At 34.4% G+C, this 13,085-nt stretch overlaps 1 protein-coding gene across 3 annotated transcripts; it reads right to left on the reverse strand.

Moving 5' to 3' along the window:
• Positions 1 to 252: 252 nt before the first annotated feature.
• On the reverse strand, positions 253 to 8,934 carry LOC150029197 (11-beta-hydroxysteroid dehydrogenase-like 4A). 3 transcript variants are annotated; one of them, XM_090299063.1, is made up of 6 exons: positions 8,651 to 8,934; positions 8,336 to 8,528; positions 8,154 to 8,242; positions 1,420 to 1,551; positions 771 to 902; positions 253 to 670 (listed from the first exon to the last, which is right to left on the reverse strand). In XM_090299063.1, exons 1-6 carry the CDS (start codon positions 8,831 to 8,833, stop codon positions 434 to 436), a joined length of 966 nt encoding a protein of 321 aa, XP_090155189.1. In that variant the 5' UTR covers positions 8,834 to 8,934; the 3' UTR covers positions 253 to 433. The 3 variants fall into 3 exon arrangements, with proteins under 3 accessions (XP_090155189.1, XP_090155188.1, XP_090155191.1); XM_090299062.1 differs by having other exon boundaries at positions 253 to 685; XM_090299065.1 differs by lacking the exon at positions 1,420 to 1,551 and having other exon boundaries at positions 253 to 685; positions 8,651 to 8,877.
• Between the last annotated feature and the right edge of the window lie 4,151 nt (positions 8,935 to 13,085).

The following is a 13,085-nucleotide window of genomic DNA, read 5'->3' on the forward strand; positions in this document are numbered from 1 at the left end:
TACAAAAGTTGAAGTTCTAAGAATTTGGGACCAAAATTAAAGTACATTAACTGTTGTAGATATATGCTTTGCAGGCTTTATGAAGTTTATAAAAATGAAGTGTGAATGTTTAGATGCAAGTACTGGGAAGTACATCTTTTGCTTACCAATGAAGCATTTTAAGTTGGATTATTGCCCACATCCAAATAATACTATTTATATATCTCTCACAACCATTATTAAATGTGTTATTCAATTTTTCCTATTACATCATTAGTGTTTAAGCAGGTGATCTTTCTATTAATTGTAAGGTACAGGAAAAAACAGCGTACTCATGCTTTATGCTCTGAAACCATGAGATTGGCTTTCATGGCAGACTTCTTATTGGGCTTTCATGATACTTCCCCAATAAATAAAAGAAAAAGACACAAAATTAACAATGCAAACTAACACTTTATTCTGTCTTATGCTCTGGCATCTTGAGATTGGTTTTCATGGCAGATTTCTTCGGATAAGGCCTATTGACTAAGTTGCAGAACCAATCTACGAATTGAGGATGAAGCAGCTTCCATGGAAACAACACTCTGTACCAGGATGGATATGTAACATACATGTCTCCCCTGCATGCACTCTCAACTATGGCTTTAGCACACTCACTAGCTGACGCCATTGGAACTCTTTCCATAGCAACCTGAATTGCAAACAACTTTTCAAAGTGCATTTAATTTATTTCTAACTAAATTTTTTAAAACTGAATTCATTGAAAGAATATATAGGAAATAAATGTAAACCTTGAAGTCAGATTTCGCTGCCCTACTAAGGTCCGTCTTGATAAGACCCGGCGTGGCAATTGTTATGCCGATAGCAGAACCAGCTTCCATTCTCAGAGTCTCAAAGAAGCTTATTATTGCTGCTTTGCTAGCCTGTACTTATTCAACCATCACAATTACTTCCATTTACTAACAATTTCCTTCAACTCAAATTACTTTTAACAAATCTAATCACACAATTTTCTTTATGGACCTAATATATTCGAGATATAACTTCAAGTGGTTACGACTTCAACTCTAAAATAAGATTGATGGATTACAACTCAACTATTTTCATAAAATAGATATTTTCCAAAATTATAATTTAGAAAGAAATACACTATTCTAGTGAAAACCAGAAAAGAATGAGTTAATTGATAAATAAAAAAGCTACTACGATGGACCTGTAATAAAGAGTTAGGTAGTAGAAATCTATTTAAAAAATGACTCTTTTTGTTTGTAGAAAGTCTGAGTTCACTGAATTTTTTAATTAATAATATACTCTGGTATTTTATTATTAATATTCAATGTATCGGCATAACTTCCAAAATAAAATTTTCATAATTTCAAATTATTTTAATAACATATTTTTACGACTTTAAAATAAATATTCAAAGTTTATACATTATACATTATAGATACTTATCAGTGGTACTGGAAACCATCCGCAAACTGAAGCAGTCACTATGATCTTCCCTTTGTTAATTTTCAGATGTGGGATCGCATATAACGTCACATTAACTGCTCCCCAAAAATTTACATCCTGCCAAATTATAACACAAACATAATTTTATATTATAATTAAGTTTGAATTCCCTCGTGTTTCATTATTATTATTGAATTATAAGCTTCTAAGTAATTTTTATTCTCTGTGAGCATGGTTGGATATTTGGCAAAGTCTGAAGAATAAGTCAAGCTAGTTTTTAGGAGTTAAATAAATCTGTTGCAGATATTTTATATTTTAATAGTAGTGCCTATTTCTTAGTTATCTGTTACGTAGATTTCGTAAAGAAGAATTCTAGCAAGTACACCCTGATTGATGGCGATCTGTACAGGTTTGGGTTCACTCACCCGCTCCTGGAATGTATACATGGCGAGAAGTGCACGAGAATCATGGCGGAGCTCCACGAAGGTATATACGGAAGCCACGTCGGGGGTCGAGCTCTGGCCGCGAGGACTCTCCGTGCAGGATACTACTGGCCATCGATGAGAGAAGATTGCAAGAAATATGCCCAATGTTGCAAACAATGCCAACAGCACGCCGATTGGCATAAGGCGCCTCCCGAGGAGTTGAAGTCGATCTATAGCCCTTGGCCGTTTCATACCTGGGGAATCGACATCCTGGGACCTTTCCCGCTGGCGATCAGGCAGATGAAGTACTTGGTGGTGGCGATTGAATATTTCACCAAGTGGATCAAAGCAGAACCAGTGGCCCAGATCACCGCACACAAGATCGAAGGTTTTGTGTGGAAGAACATCGTGTGCCGGTTTGGAGTGCCTAAACGCCTGGTGTCGGATAATGGGACTCAGTTTGCAAGCCACCTGTTGAAGAAACTTTGCGAAGGGGTGGGAATTCAACAAGTGTTTGCATCCGTCGAGCACCCTCAGACAAATGGCCAGGTGGAGTCAGCTAATCGGGTGTTGTTGAGAGGTTTGAAGAGAAGGCTAGAAAAAGCCAAGGGAAGCTGGGCTGAGGAGGTGCCCTGTATAGTCTGGGCATACCATACCACCAAGCAGTCAGGAACCCATGAGACCCCGTTCAGCCTAGTCTATGGGTGTGATGCGATGATTCCAGTAGAGATTCAGGAGAGCTCGCCGAGATTCCAGAACTTTGTAGAGGAAGACTCGAATGAAGAGAGAAGGCTGAACCTGGATCTACTGGATGAGGTTAGAGAGGAAGCGAGATTGAAGGCTGAGGCGGTGAAGAGGAGGGTTGAGCGAAGGTACAACTCGAAGGTGATGTCAAGGCAGTTTAGAGAAGGCGACCTGGTGATGAGAAAAGCCCACCAGTACGAGATGGAGAATAAGCTGTCGCCCAAGTGGACTGGATCGTTCAGAATAACCGAGGCGCTCGGGAACGGCGCCTACCGCTTAGAGACGCTGGAAGGAGGGGCGATTCCTCGCACCTGGAACGCCGCGCACCTGAAGTTGTACTATAATTAAGAGCTTGGTAAGTAAAGACAAACACAAAAGTTACATTACAATGTCTCTGATAAAATAGTTTGAAGGGGGCACTCTTTTTTCCCTAAGGAGGGTTTTTAATGAGGCCACCCAATAAAAGAAGAGTTTTCGAAGTATAAGGCGTTTTCAGATTGCATGCCTGCTATTTTCCAAAAAGTTTTGAGGAAAGACCTTGTCACTTATACGTGATTTAAGGCGAGTAAAGATATATTGCATGCTTTCTAAAAAGTTTTTAAGTCCTCATCGTTTTTCGGCGATTGGAGGCATTAGTTAAAGTTTTTAAGTCCTCATCGTTTTTCGGCGATTGGAGGCATCAGTTAAAGTTTTTAAGTCCTCATCGTCTTTCGGCAATCGGAGGCACCAGTTAAAAGACCTCAACGCCCTCGCACGTCCTGAGGCAAGTTAAAGACCTCCTCGCCGTCGAGCGAGTGCAGGCGAGAAAGAGTGAAAGTCCTCAGTGTTTCTGGGGGCGAGAAGATGTAATCCCTGGGGCAATGTAGAGGCAAGTGAAAGTCCTCAGTGTTTCTGGGGGCGAGAAGATGTAACCCCTGGGGCAATGTAGAGGCAAGTGAAAGTCCTCAGTGTTTCTGGGGGCGAGAAGATGTAACCCCCGGGGCAATGTAGAGGCAAGTAAAAGTCCTCCGTGTTTCTGGGGGCGAGAAGATGTAACCCCTGGGGCAATGTAGAGGCATGATTCAAAGACCTTCTCGCCTGTGAGCGAGTTCAGGCGAGTTCAAAGACCTTCTCGCCTGTGAGCGAGTTCAGGCGGGTTAAAGACCTTCTCGCCTATGAGCGAGTTCAGGCAAGATAAAATCCTTCTCGTCTCGAACGAGTTCAGGTACGATGTAGAGGGTGGAAGAAGTTCTGAGGGTGGCTAAGGTAGGTTCGAAGAGAACGCCTAGCCACCCGATCCCTTGCTCTGAAGCACAAAGGCTTTTATAAAAGCCATTATCTATTCATTATAAAATATTTTGAGAGGAAAAACACAGTACTGAAAAATGGCAGACACTACCAGTTTCACCGCACCTATCATACCAAAATTCGATGGAGATTATGACCACTGGAGTTTGCTCATGGAGAACCTTCTTCGATCCAAGGAGTATTGGAGCATCATTGAACCAGGATTTGATGATCTGAGAAAAATCGAATCACCTACTCCGACTCAGAAAAAGGCGCTTGAAGAAGCTATTCTCAAGGATCTCAAAGCCAAAAACTACCTGTTTCAATCAATTGACAAAACCATGTTGAAAACTATCACCAGGAAGGAGACAGCCAAACAACTATGGGAGTCCATGAAAATCAAGCACCAAGGTAATGCTAGAGTGAAACGCGCACAACTACAAAGGCTAAGGAAAACTTTCGAAACCTTGGAGATGAGGGCTGGAGAACGAATAATGGGATATTTTTCAAGAGTCATGGAGATCGTCAACCACATGAGAAATAGTGGAGAAGAATTAGACGATGTCAAGATTGTTGAAAAGATTTTAAGAAGTCTCACAGACAACTTCAACTTTGTGGTTTGCTCCATCGAAGAATCAAAGGACATTGATAGCCTTACTGTTGACGAGTTACAAGCATCACTACAAATACATGAGAGCAAGGTGGTTGAGAGAAGGAGTGAAGAGCACGTTCTGCAAGTGGAAAATGTGTCAAGGAACGCTCAAAGAGGAAGAGGACGAGGACGAGGACGTGGAAGAAGCAGCTACAGAGGTAGAGGCAGATCCTTTGTAAACAGAGCAGCCATTCAATGTTTTTGATGTGGAAAACAAGGTCACTATCAGTTCGAATGCACTAGTGAGGAAAAAAACGTCAACTATGCTGAGTTTGACGAAGAAGAAGAATGCTTACTAATGGCGCATGTCGATGTGAGCAATCTCAAAGAAAGTGGCATATGGTTTTTGGACTCCGGATGCTCAAACCATATGACGGGGGAAAAATCTTGGTTTGTTGATTTAGATGAAGGTTTCAAGCATTCTGTTCAGTTGGGAAACAGCTCTAAGATGGTGGTTCAAGGAAAAGGAAACATCAGATTTGAAGTGGAGGGGATAATACTTGTTTTGACTGATGTTTATTATGTCCCAAATCTGACGAACAACTTGCTGAGCATTGGACAACTTCAAGAGAAGAATCTGACCATTATGATCAAGAATAATGTGTGCAAGATATATCATTGTAAGAGAGGGTTGATCATGGAGACTCAAATGACGATGAATCGGATGTTTTTGGTTTACGCTAAGAAGAAACCAACATCTGTGAAATGTCTCAAGGTGGAAGAAGAAGACGTGGGATCTCTTTGGCACAGGAGGTTTGGACATTTAAATAATAAGTCCATTCAAATTATGGCAAAGAAAGGAATGGTGAAAGGGTTACCTAGCTTGAAGGAGGATGTTAAGGTGTGCACAATATGCAATATGGGAAAACAACAACGAGAAAAATTCCCAAAGAATAGCAAGTGGAGAGCAACAGAGAAGCTAGAACTAATTCATGCGGATCTATGTGGTCCAATCACCCCAACGTCTCATAGTGGAAAAAGGTATTTGTTCGTGCTTGTTGATGATTTTTCTCGTAAAACATGGATTCATTTTCTTGCAGAAAAAGCAGAAACGTTTGAGGCTTTCAAAGCGTTCAAAATTTCTCTTGAAAAAGAAGCTAAGACTGTCATTCGTGGTCTAAGGACAGACAGAGGAGGCGAATTCACCTCAGACAAATTCAACAAATTTTGCAGAGAGCATGGCATAAAATGACAATTGACAGCATCATATACTCCTCAACAAAACGGAGTAGCAGAGAGGAGAAACCGCACTATCATGAACATGGTGCATTGCTTGCTCTCCGAGAAAGAAATGCCAAGATTTCTATGGCCAGAAGCAGTTAGATGGACAGTTCATGTCTTGAATCGAAGTTTTACAAAGGCAATAAAAGACAAGGTGCCTGAAGAGAGATGGACAGGAATCAAGCCAAAGGTTGACTATTTCAGAGTTTTCGGTTCAGTTGCTCATGTTCATGTTCCGATACAAAAGAGAATCAAGCTTGATGATCGAAGTCATAGATGTATCATGCTTGGAGTTAGTGAGGAGTCCAAGGCTTATCGATTGTATGATCCAATCACGAAGAAAATCACAATAAGTAGAGATGTTATTTTCGAAGAAGAAGCGCAGTGGGACTGGACATTGAGTACACCAGAGCAAAACATATTCACATGGGAAGATGATAATGGAGTTCTCGAAGAAGAACAAACTGAGGATGAATATGAGGAAGAAGGACCTGAAAATTCTATAGCAATACATGCTCCGAGAGAAGAAACAAAAGAGATCACTACATCAACAAATCCTATGCGTGAACATGAAAAACAATCAAAAAGAGCAAGAAAGCCACCTGGATGGATGCAAGATTTTGTAAGCGGAGAAGAAGAAGATGATAATTGGGCAAACTTTGCTTTTTTCATATGCAATGATGATCCGATAAACTTCTCTGAAGCGGCAAAGGAAGAAAAGTGGAATGAAGCAATGAAGTTGGAGATTCAGTCCATTGAAAGAAACAACACTTGGGAGCTCACAGAATTGCCAATAGGAGCAAAGACAATCGGTGTCAAATGGATATACAAAACAAAGTTGAATGAAGAAGGAAATATCGAAAAATGCAAAGCACGTTTAGTGGCAAAAGGTTACTCTCAAACAACAGGGGTGGATTATACAGAAGTTTTTGCACCAGTGGCCAGATGGGATACAATTAGGAGTATTCTAGCAGTAGCTGCCCAACGAGGTTGGTGTGTTTATCAACTAGACGTCAAAAGTGCTTTTCTATACGGTGAATTGAAGGAGGAAGTCTACGTTGATCAGCCTGAAGGATATCTTAAAGTAGGGGAGGAAGACAAAGTCTATCGTTTAAAAAAGGCCCTCTATGGCTTAAAACAGGCGCCAAGAGCATGGTTCAGCAGAATTAAGAGTTACTTTACGAAGGAAGGGTTCAAGAAAAGTGACTATGATCACACCCTTTTCTTCAAGAAAACAGAAAACAATTTATTGGTGGTAAGTCTCTATGTCGATGACTTGATTTTTACTGGAAGTAACAAAATATTGTGCGCAGAATTCAAGTCCTCAATGCAAAAGGAATTCGAAATGACGGACATGGGAAAAATGAAGTTTTTTCTTGGAGTGGAAGTTCATCAAAGTGAAGCTGGGATACATATATGTCAAAAGAAGTATGCAAAGGAGGTGTTGGAGCGTTTTAATATGGGGGATTATAACTCTGTCAAAAATCCAATTGTTCCAGGAACTTTGTTCCAGGAACTACTGTTTCAAAGGAGGGGATTAAAAGAGCTGATGCAACGATTTACAAGCAACTTGTTGGTTGTCTAATGTATCTTACGGTAACAAGACCTGATTTGATGTTTGTAGTGTGTTTGATTTCACGTTTTATGTCTGACCCTAAGGAAGAACATATGTTGATTGCCAAAAGAGTATTAAGATACGTAAAAGGAACACATGATTTTGGAGTGTTCTATGGGAGATTGTCAAAAATGAATTTGTTGGGATACACAGATAGTGACTATGCTCGAGATGTAGATGACAGAAAGAGCACTTCTGGATATGTTTTCTTGCTGAATGGGGCTGCAGTTAGCTGGAGTTCTCGAAAGCAAGACATAGTCACTCTCTCCTCAACCGAAGCTGAATATAGGAGCTATAAATGGTGAATGTATAGACATCATGTGCGACAATAGCTCGGCGATTAAGTTATCTAAAAATCCAGTCATGCATCGGAGGACAAAACACATCGATGTCAGGTATCACTACTTGCGAGACTTGTGTAATGAAGAAATCATGAAGCTGGTTTTTGTTGGAACAAATGATCAAATTGCAGATATCATGATTAAGCCTATCAAGTTGGATCAGTTTGTGAAGCTCAAGAATTTGCTTGGAGTTCGAAGGATGGAAAGTTAAACTGATGCTCTTAACGTATCAGTTTAAGGGAAGGAATTATGTTGGATATTTGGCAAAGTCTGAAGAATAAGTCAAGCTAGTTTTTAGGAGTTAAATAAATCTGTTGCAGATATTTTATATTTTAATAGTAGTGCCTATTTCTTAGTTATCTGTTAAGTAGATTTCAGTTTTGGTGGTTGTAAGGCTTTTATAAAAGCCATTCTCTATTCTACTGAATATTTCTATTAAGCATTTCATGGCTTACCATAACTGCAGCACAGTCGGAAACATGACGCAAATTCTCCACCCTCGTAGGCTTACCGCTGATTCCCGTATTATTTACCAGATGATCCACTGCGCGTGACACCAAATCCACCAATTTTAGCGACAAACAAAATAATAGAAATGAAACAAGATACAAAAAATTACACTATAATTATAACATACGTCTTCCAAAGTAGTTGATAGTTTCATCAACCAAGCGTTTGCAGTCTTGAACCTTGGATACATCAGCACCAATGATGGTAACATCAGGAGAACCCAGAGATCGTGCCTTATCACTCACTGCCTCGAGCTTCTCCTTTCTGATGTCAACCAGGGAAAGCTTTGCTCCTCGCCTTGCATATTCATACGCTATTTCCTTTCCAAAATAACCAACACAAAATTATCAAACTGTTTCATAGCAACATTTTGAAGTGTGAAGTGAGACTGCAAATTCAAGATGTTCTAACAAGGATCGAAATAGAAGTGAATGAGACAGACCTCGCCAATTCCTGAGGCTGCTCCGGTGATTAATACAACTTTGCTTGCCACGTTTTCCTTGTTTAGTGATTTTCTTACATGAACAAGCTGCTTGAATATGAGCCAAGGTAGCATTAAAATGGAGAGGAATATGAGGGAAAGTGGAGGCAATGCAATGTTGAGTAGGTTGTTAATTGCATCCATGGCTATGTGAGTTTGAAATTCCCACGATACCAAAACCTTTAAATGAAGGTTGGCTTGATATATTATTATTTTTAGGTAAGAACTAACAACCAACTTGTAAATGGGTAGTTGATATCTATAATGACAAACCTTTATTATACAACCACACCAATGGTCTGATTTATGTCAACACTGTTCTTCTCCTCCTTCTCTCTGCCTATTTGTTTCAAAATAAACCACATTTTATTTAACAAAGAAAAATATTTTTAAAATGTATTAATTCTTTTCTAAAATCTATTAAACAATCACTAAAAAAATTATTAAATTAAAACTAATTTTAAAAATAACAAATATATATTAACTAAGTTAGATTTTTTTTTATAAATTAAAACAAAATATTTTTAAAATATTTTTTATTATTAATAAAAAAATTATAAACTAATTTTTAAATTGGTATCTAACATTAACTATAAATATTTTACCTCCTAATTATTAACTAAAACTTTGATAGTTAATTAAATACCTATATAGAACTAATATATAAATTTTATTAATAATAAAAATTATTTTAGATACCAATAACTTTTTAGTTTCTAATTTAGTTAATATGTATTTTTTATTTTAAAAATTAGTTTTAATTTAATATTTTTTTTATCTTTAATATTAATTTTTATTTAATAATTTTCTTGTTGTAAGATAATACTGAACCAAACCAAATTATACTTGATCATACCAAACAAAACTAGACTGAATCGAACTAGGCCACACCAAACCAAATCGAACCAGACCGATTTGAATCAAACTAGACTAAATCAAATTAGATGAGAAAAAATAAACGAGACCAAACCAATATGAACCATATTAGACTAGACAAAACAAAATTGGACCAAATTGAACCAAATTAAACCAGACTTAACCGAATTGAATAAATCAAAGTAGGTCAAACCTAAAAAAAAAAAAAAACCACACCGAACCAAACTGACATCATCACCGGAATTTTGACAAAAGGTATTATACATTTTGTTAAAATAAATATACCAAATTGAAAAGATAGTAGACAAAATTGAAAATTCATCATAATATTATGATAAAATACATAAAAAAAAACATGAAAAGTGTTATTTAAAACAAATTTCTTAGACTACTTTTTTCAAGAAAAAAAAATTATTAGAAACTTAAAAAGTGTTGTTAAGAAAATACTTTGTGTTTTCAATTAATATATGGATTTTCTTCTTCATCCTTTTAGCTTTTTTAAAAAAAATGTGAGGTAAAACAATAGCATAATACATAAATAAAAACATTATAGCATTCCGTAAGAGATAATATAAATATAAATATATATATATATATATATATATAAAGATTAATAATAAACTTTTGTTATCTATAATCTTATTCTTAAATATTATAATAAAAATATTATATTCATAGTTATTTAATATTTGAATATTTAATTATAAACACTTTTCTTTTTCAAAATGTTTATGAATGTATATCCAGCAAAAAAGAAGAAGTTAAATATAACTTTTATATAATCCATATCACATTATTTTTTATTTTTAAATACTTATAGAAACTGTTTTATTTTACTGAATACCTTTCTAATAAAATAATAACAATATTTTTAATATTAAAAATTAATTGAACAAGACATTTATAAATATTTTTCTTACATAATTATCAATATTAAAAACAAATATCAATAATATAACTTATAAGGACAAACACGTCAGGTTATAATATAATAAAATTACATAGTTTTTTTAAAAAAATTTAAAATCATTAAAAAATATGATTTTGTAACCTGAAGGTTGATATATTAATTACGTATATAATTAATATAAGTTTTATATCGCAATAAAATAAATAAGAATTAAAATAAAAATATGAAAATAATAAATAAAATAAAATAAGTTCAATTTTAATATTTTATGAAATAGTTTATTTTAATATATTGATTTTTAAGTAGAACTTTTGATTTGATAATAAATTTTAATTTTGATTTTGAAATTTCTTGTAACTTTAATTTATATTTAAAATAAAAATCATGTTATAAACTATTTTTAAATATATACCAAAGTTTTATTTATCACATCAAGTACATTTATTCGTCAGTTTTTATTCTCTTCTTTATAATCCCAATTCCGTTACCTTCTTTCCTTTTTTATTCTTTCTTATATATATATATATATAAAAAAAATATCGATAATAAAAAATCAATAAATGTGAACCTGTATACAAAGACTTCAAGTCAATTTACCTAACCGGACCCTGAGATTTCACTTAAAAGAACAAACTCCTGAGAAAAAAAAAAACATCAAGTTCTCATACACACCGTAAGGTCAAGACACCAGTCAGAAAAAGAAAAAAGCGTAGCATGAAACTTGACAGTGACCCACAACCAAACATTTAATCGAACGAAGGCAAAAAATTTCAGTGACACCCCTATTAAAGTAGATCTAAACAAATAGTCAAGCAATAACTTTTGTTTTTCTTATTATGAAATTAGTACTGAATATTCACTAATCAAATTTTATTAAAAGGTTATTATAAATGTTCTTACAATATCAGATTTTCCTACACCTATTTCTCTATCTTTGGTTTCTTCATTTTCGAATTCTCGACTTTTAATTTTTTTATACTTAGACAGAAATAATTATAAATATATTTTTGACGTTAAAGTAAATTATTATCTAAATAAAAATATTAATTTATGATTATAGTTATATCATTTTTAAAAAGATCTTGTCTTAAAAGAAATCAACCTGATTTTTAGGGAAATGATAAAAATTTTCAATCTATTTTATCATAACGAGTCACTTTACTCCACTCTGTTTTTTGCATATTGACGACGGAGCAGGCAAAAAATGAGTGAAGTGAGCCGTTTTGTGGTCTAATAAAAGGTTGAGAAATTGGAACATTTAGCGAGAAGGCTGAGAGCTAAATTGACCCACTTTTATGTTACAAAAGTTTAAGTTCTTAGAATTTGGACCAAAATTAAAGTACATTAAATGTTGAAGATATATGCTTTGCAGGCTTTATGAAGTTTATAAAATTGGGGTGTGAATGTTTGGATGCAAGTACTGGGAAGTACATATTTTGCTTACCAATGAAGCATTTTAAGTTGGATTATTGCCCACATCCAAATCATACCTATTTATATATCTTTCACAACCATTATTAAATGTATTATTCAATTTATCCATTAGTGTTTAAGCATGTGATCTTCCTATATTAATTGTAACTATATTAAGGTATCAAAATATTAATATCCCATCTTATGATTTCATTTCTTGCTTATAGAAAACCAAAATCCATGGACAAAGAAATAAGATAAAGAATGTGATTTTCCTCCACACTTCATTACTCTTGAGATACTATGCAGATTGTTTGGATTCATATAATGAGAAATTAGCATAAAGTTTTTGGTATATTTAATTGAAAATAAAAAAATATAATATTAATTGAATAATATATTAAAAAACTACAACTTCCTAAAAAATAAACAGATTATTATAACCGTTCACAACATATTTTTCTTACTTTAAAAAAAATATTGTATGAGTATATGTTAGACACCTTTACGATGGCTGATAATTTTAGTTTTTTTTTATAACAATAAATTAATAGAATAAAATGGAGAATGGAATAATTTTAGGTATTAACAAACAAAATTTGTGTACGTACATTAATGGTGATAAAGTTTGAAAATCTAAGTCAAACCAATTATTATGTTATACTTTCCCAACAATTTTACAAACATTCTTAAGAAAGTTGTCCATAATTAAACTCGTCGTGTTTATACGTTTCAGACAAAAGAAAATGTTAAGTATTTTCTATACTTAAAAGTTCTGTATCCATTAGGTGGGTTTTCTTTTATAAGATGAGTGTTTTAACGTATAAATTTCTCATATCTGATAAAAGAAAATAAATAAAAAAATCCCACTTAAAACATTTCAAACTAGGAAAGTTATTTTGTAACTAATTGAAAATAAATCTCTTTAGTCACCTTTACTTGTAGAGTGTGTTTGGATTAGGAAGATGATGTGTGAGAATTTGAGAAAGTGAATGTGAGAGAAAAATGTGAAGAAAGTGATAATGTTTAGTTCCGGGTATGTTAGAGGGGATGTGATAAAAGTTTATGAGAGTTTGTGAGTGATTGAATGGTTATGAGAGAATTTTGAATTTTCTTAAAAGTGTAAAATGTTATCTTACAAATTTATCCTTATCTATTAAAAAAATTTAATAATAAAATGATTTTTTTTTAAATAAA

This window comes from Phaseolus vulgaris, chromosome 2 (genome assembly GCF_051622355.1).
Source record: "Phaseolus vulgaris cultivar YP4 chromosome 2, ASM5162235v1, whole genome shotgun sequence".
In the NCBI taxonomy this organism is placed as follows: Eukaryota; Viridiplantae; Streptophyta; class Magnoliopsida; order Fabales; family Fabaceae; genus Phaseolus; species Phaseolus vulgaris.

Bases quoted from the DNA above. Each gene is read 5' to 3' on its own strand.
- LOC150029197 (XM_090299062.1), bottom strand. From the start codon at position 8,833: ATGGATGCAATTAACAACCTACTCAACATTGCATTGCCTCCACTTTCC. The intron at 8,529-8,650 runs GTCTGTCTCATT...TATTTTGGAAAG, and splicing joins CAGCCTCAGGAATTGGCGAG to GAAATAGCGTATGAATATGC. The intron at 903-1,419 runs GTATAATGTATA...GAATAAGTACAG, and splicing joins CACTGATAAGTATCTATAAT to GCTAGCAAAGCAGCAATAAT.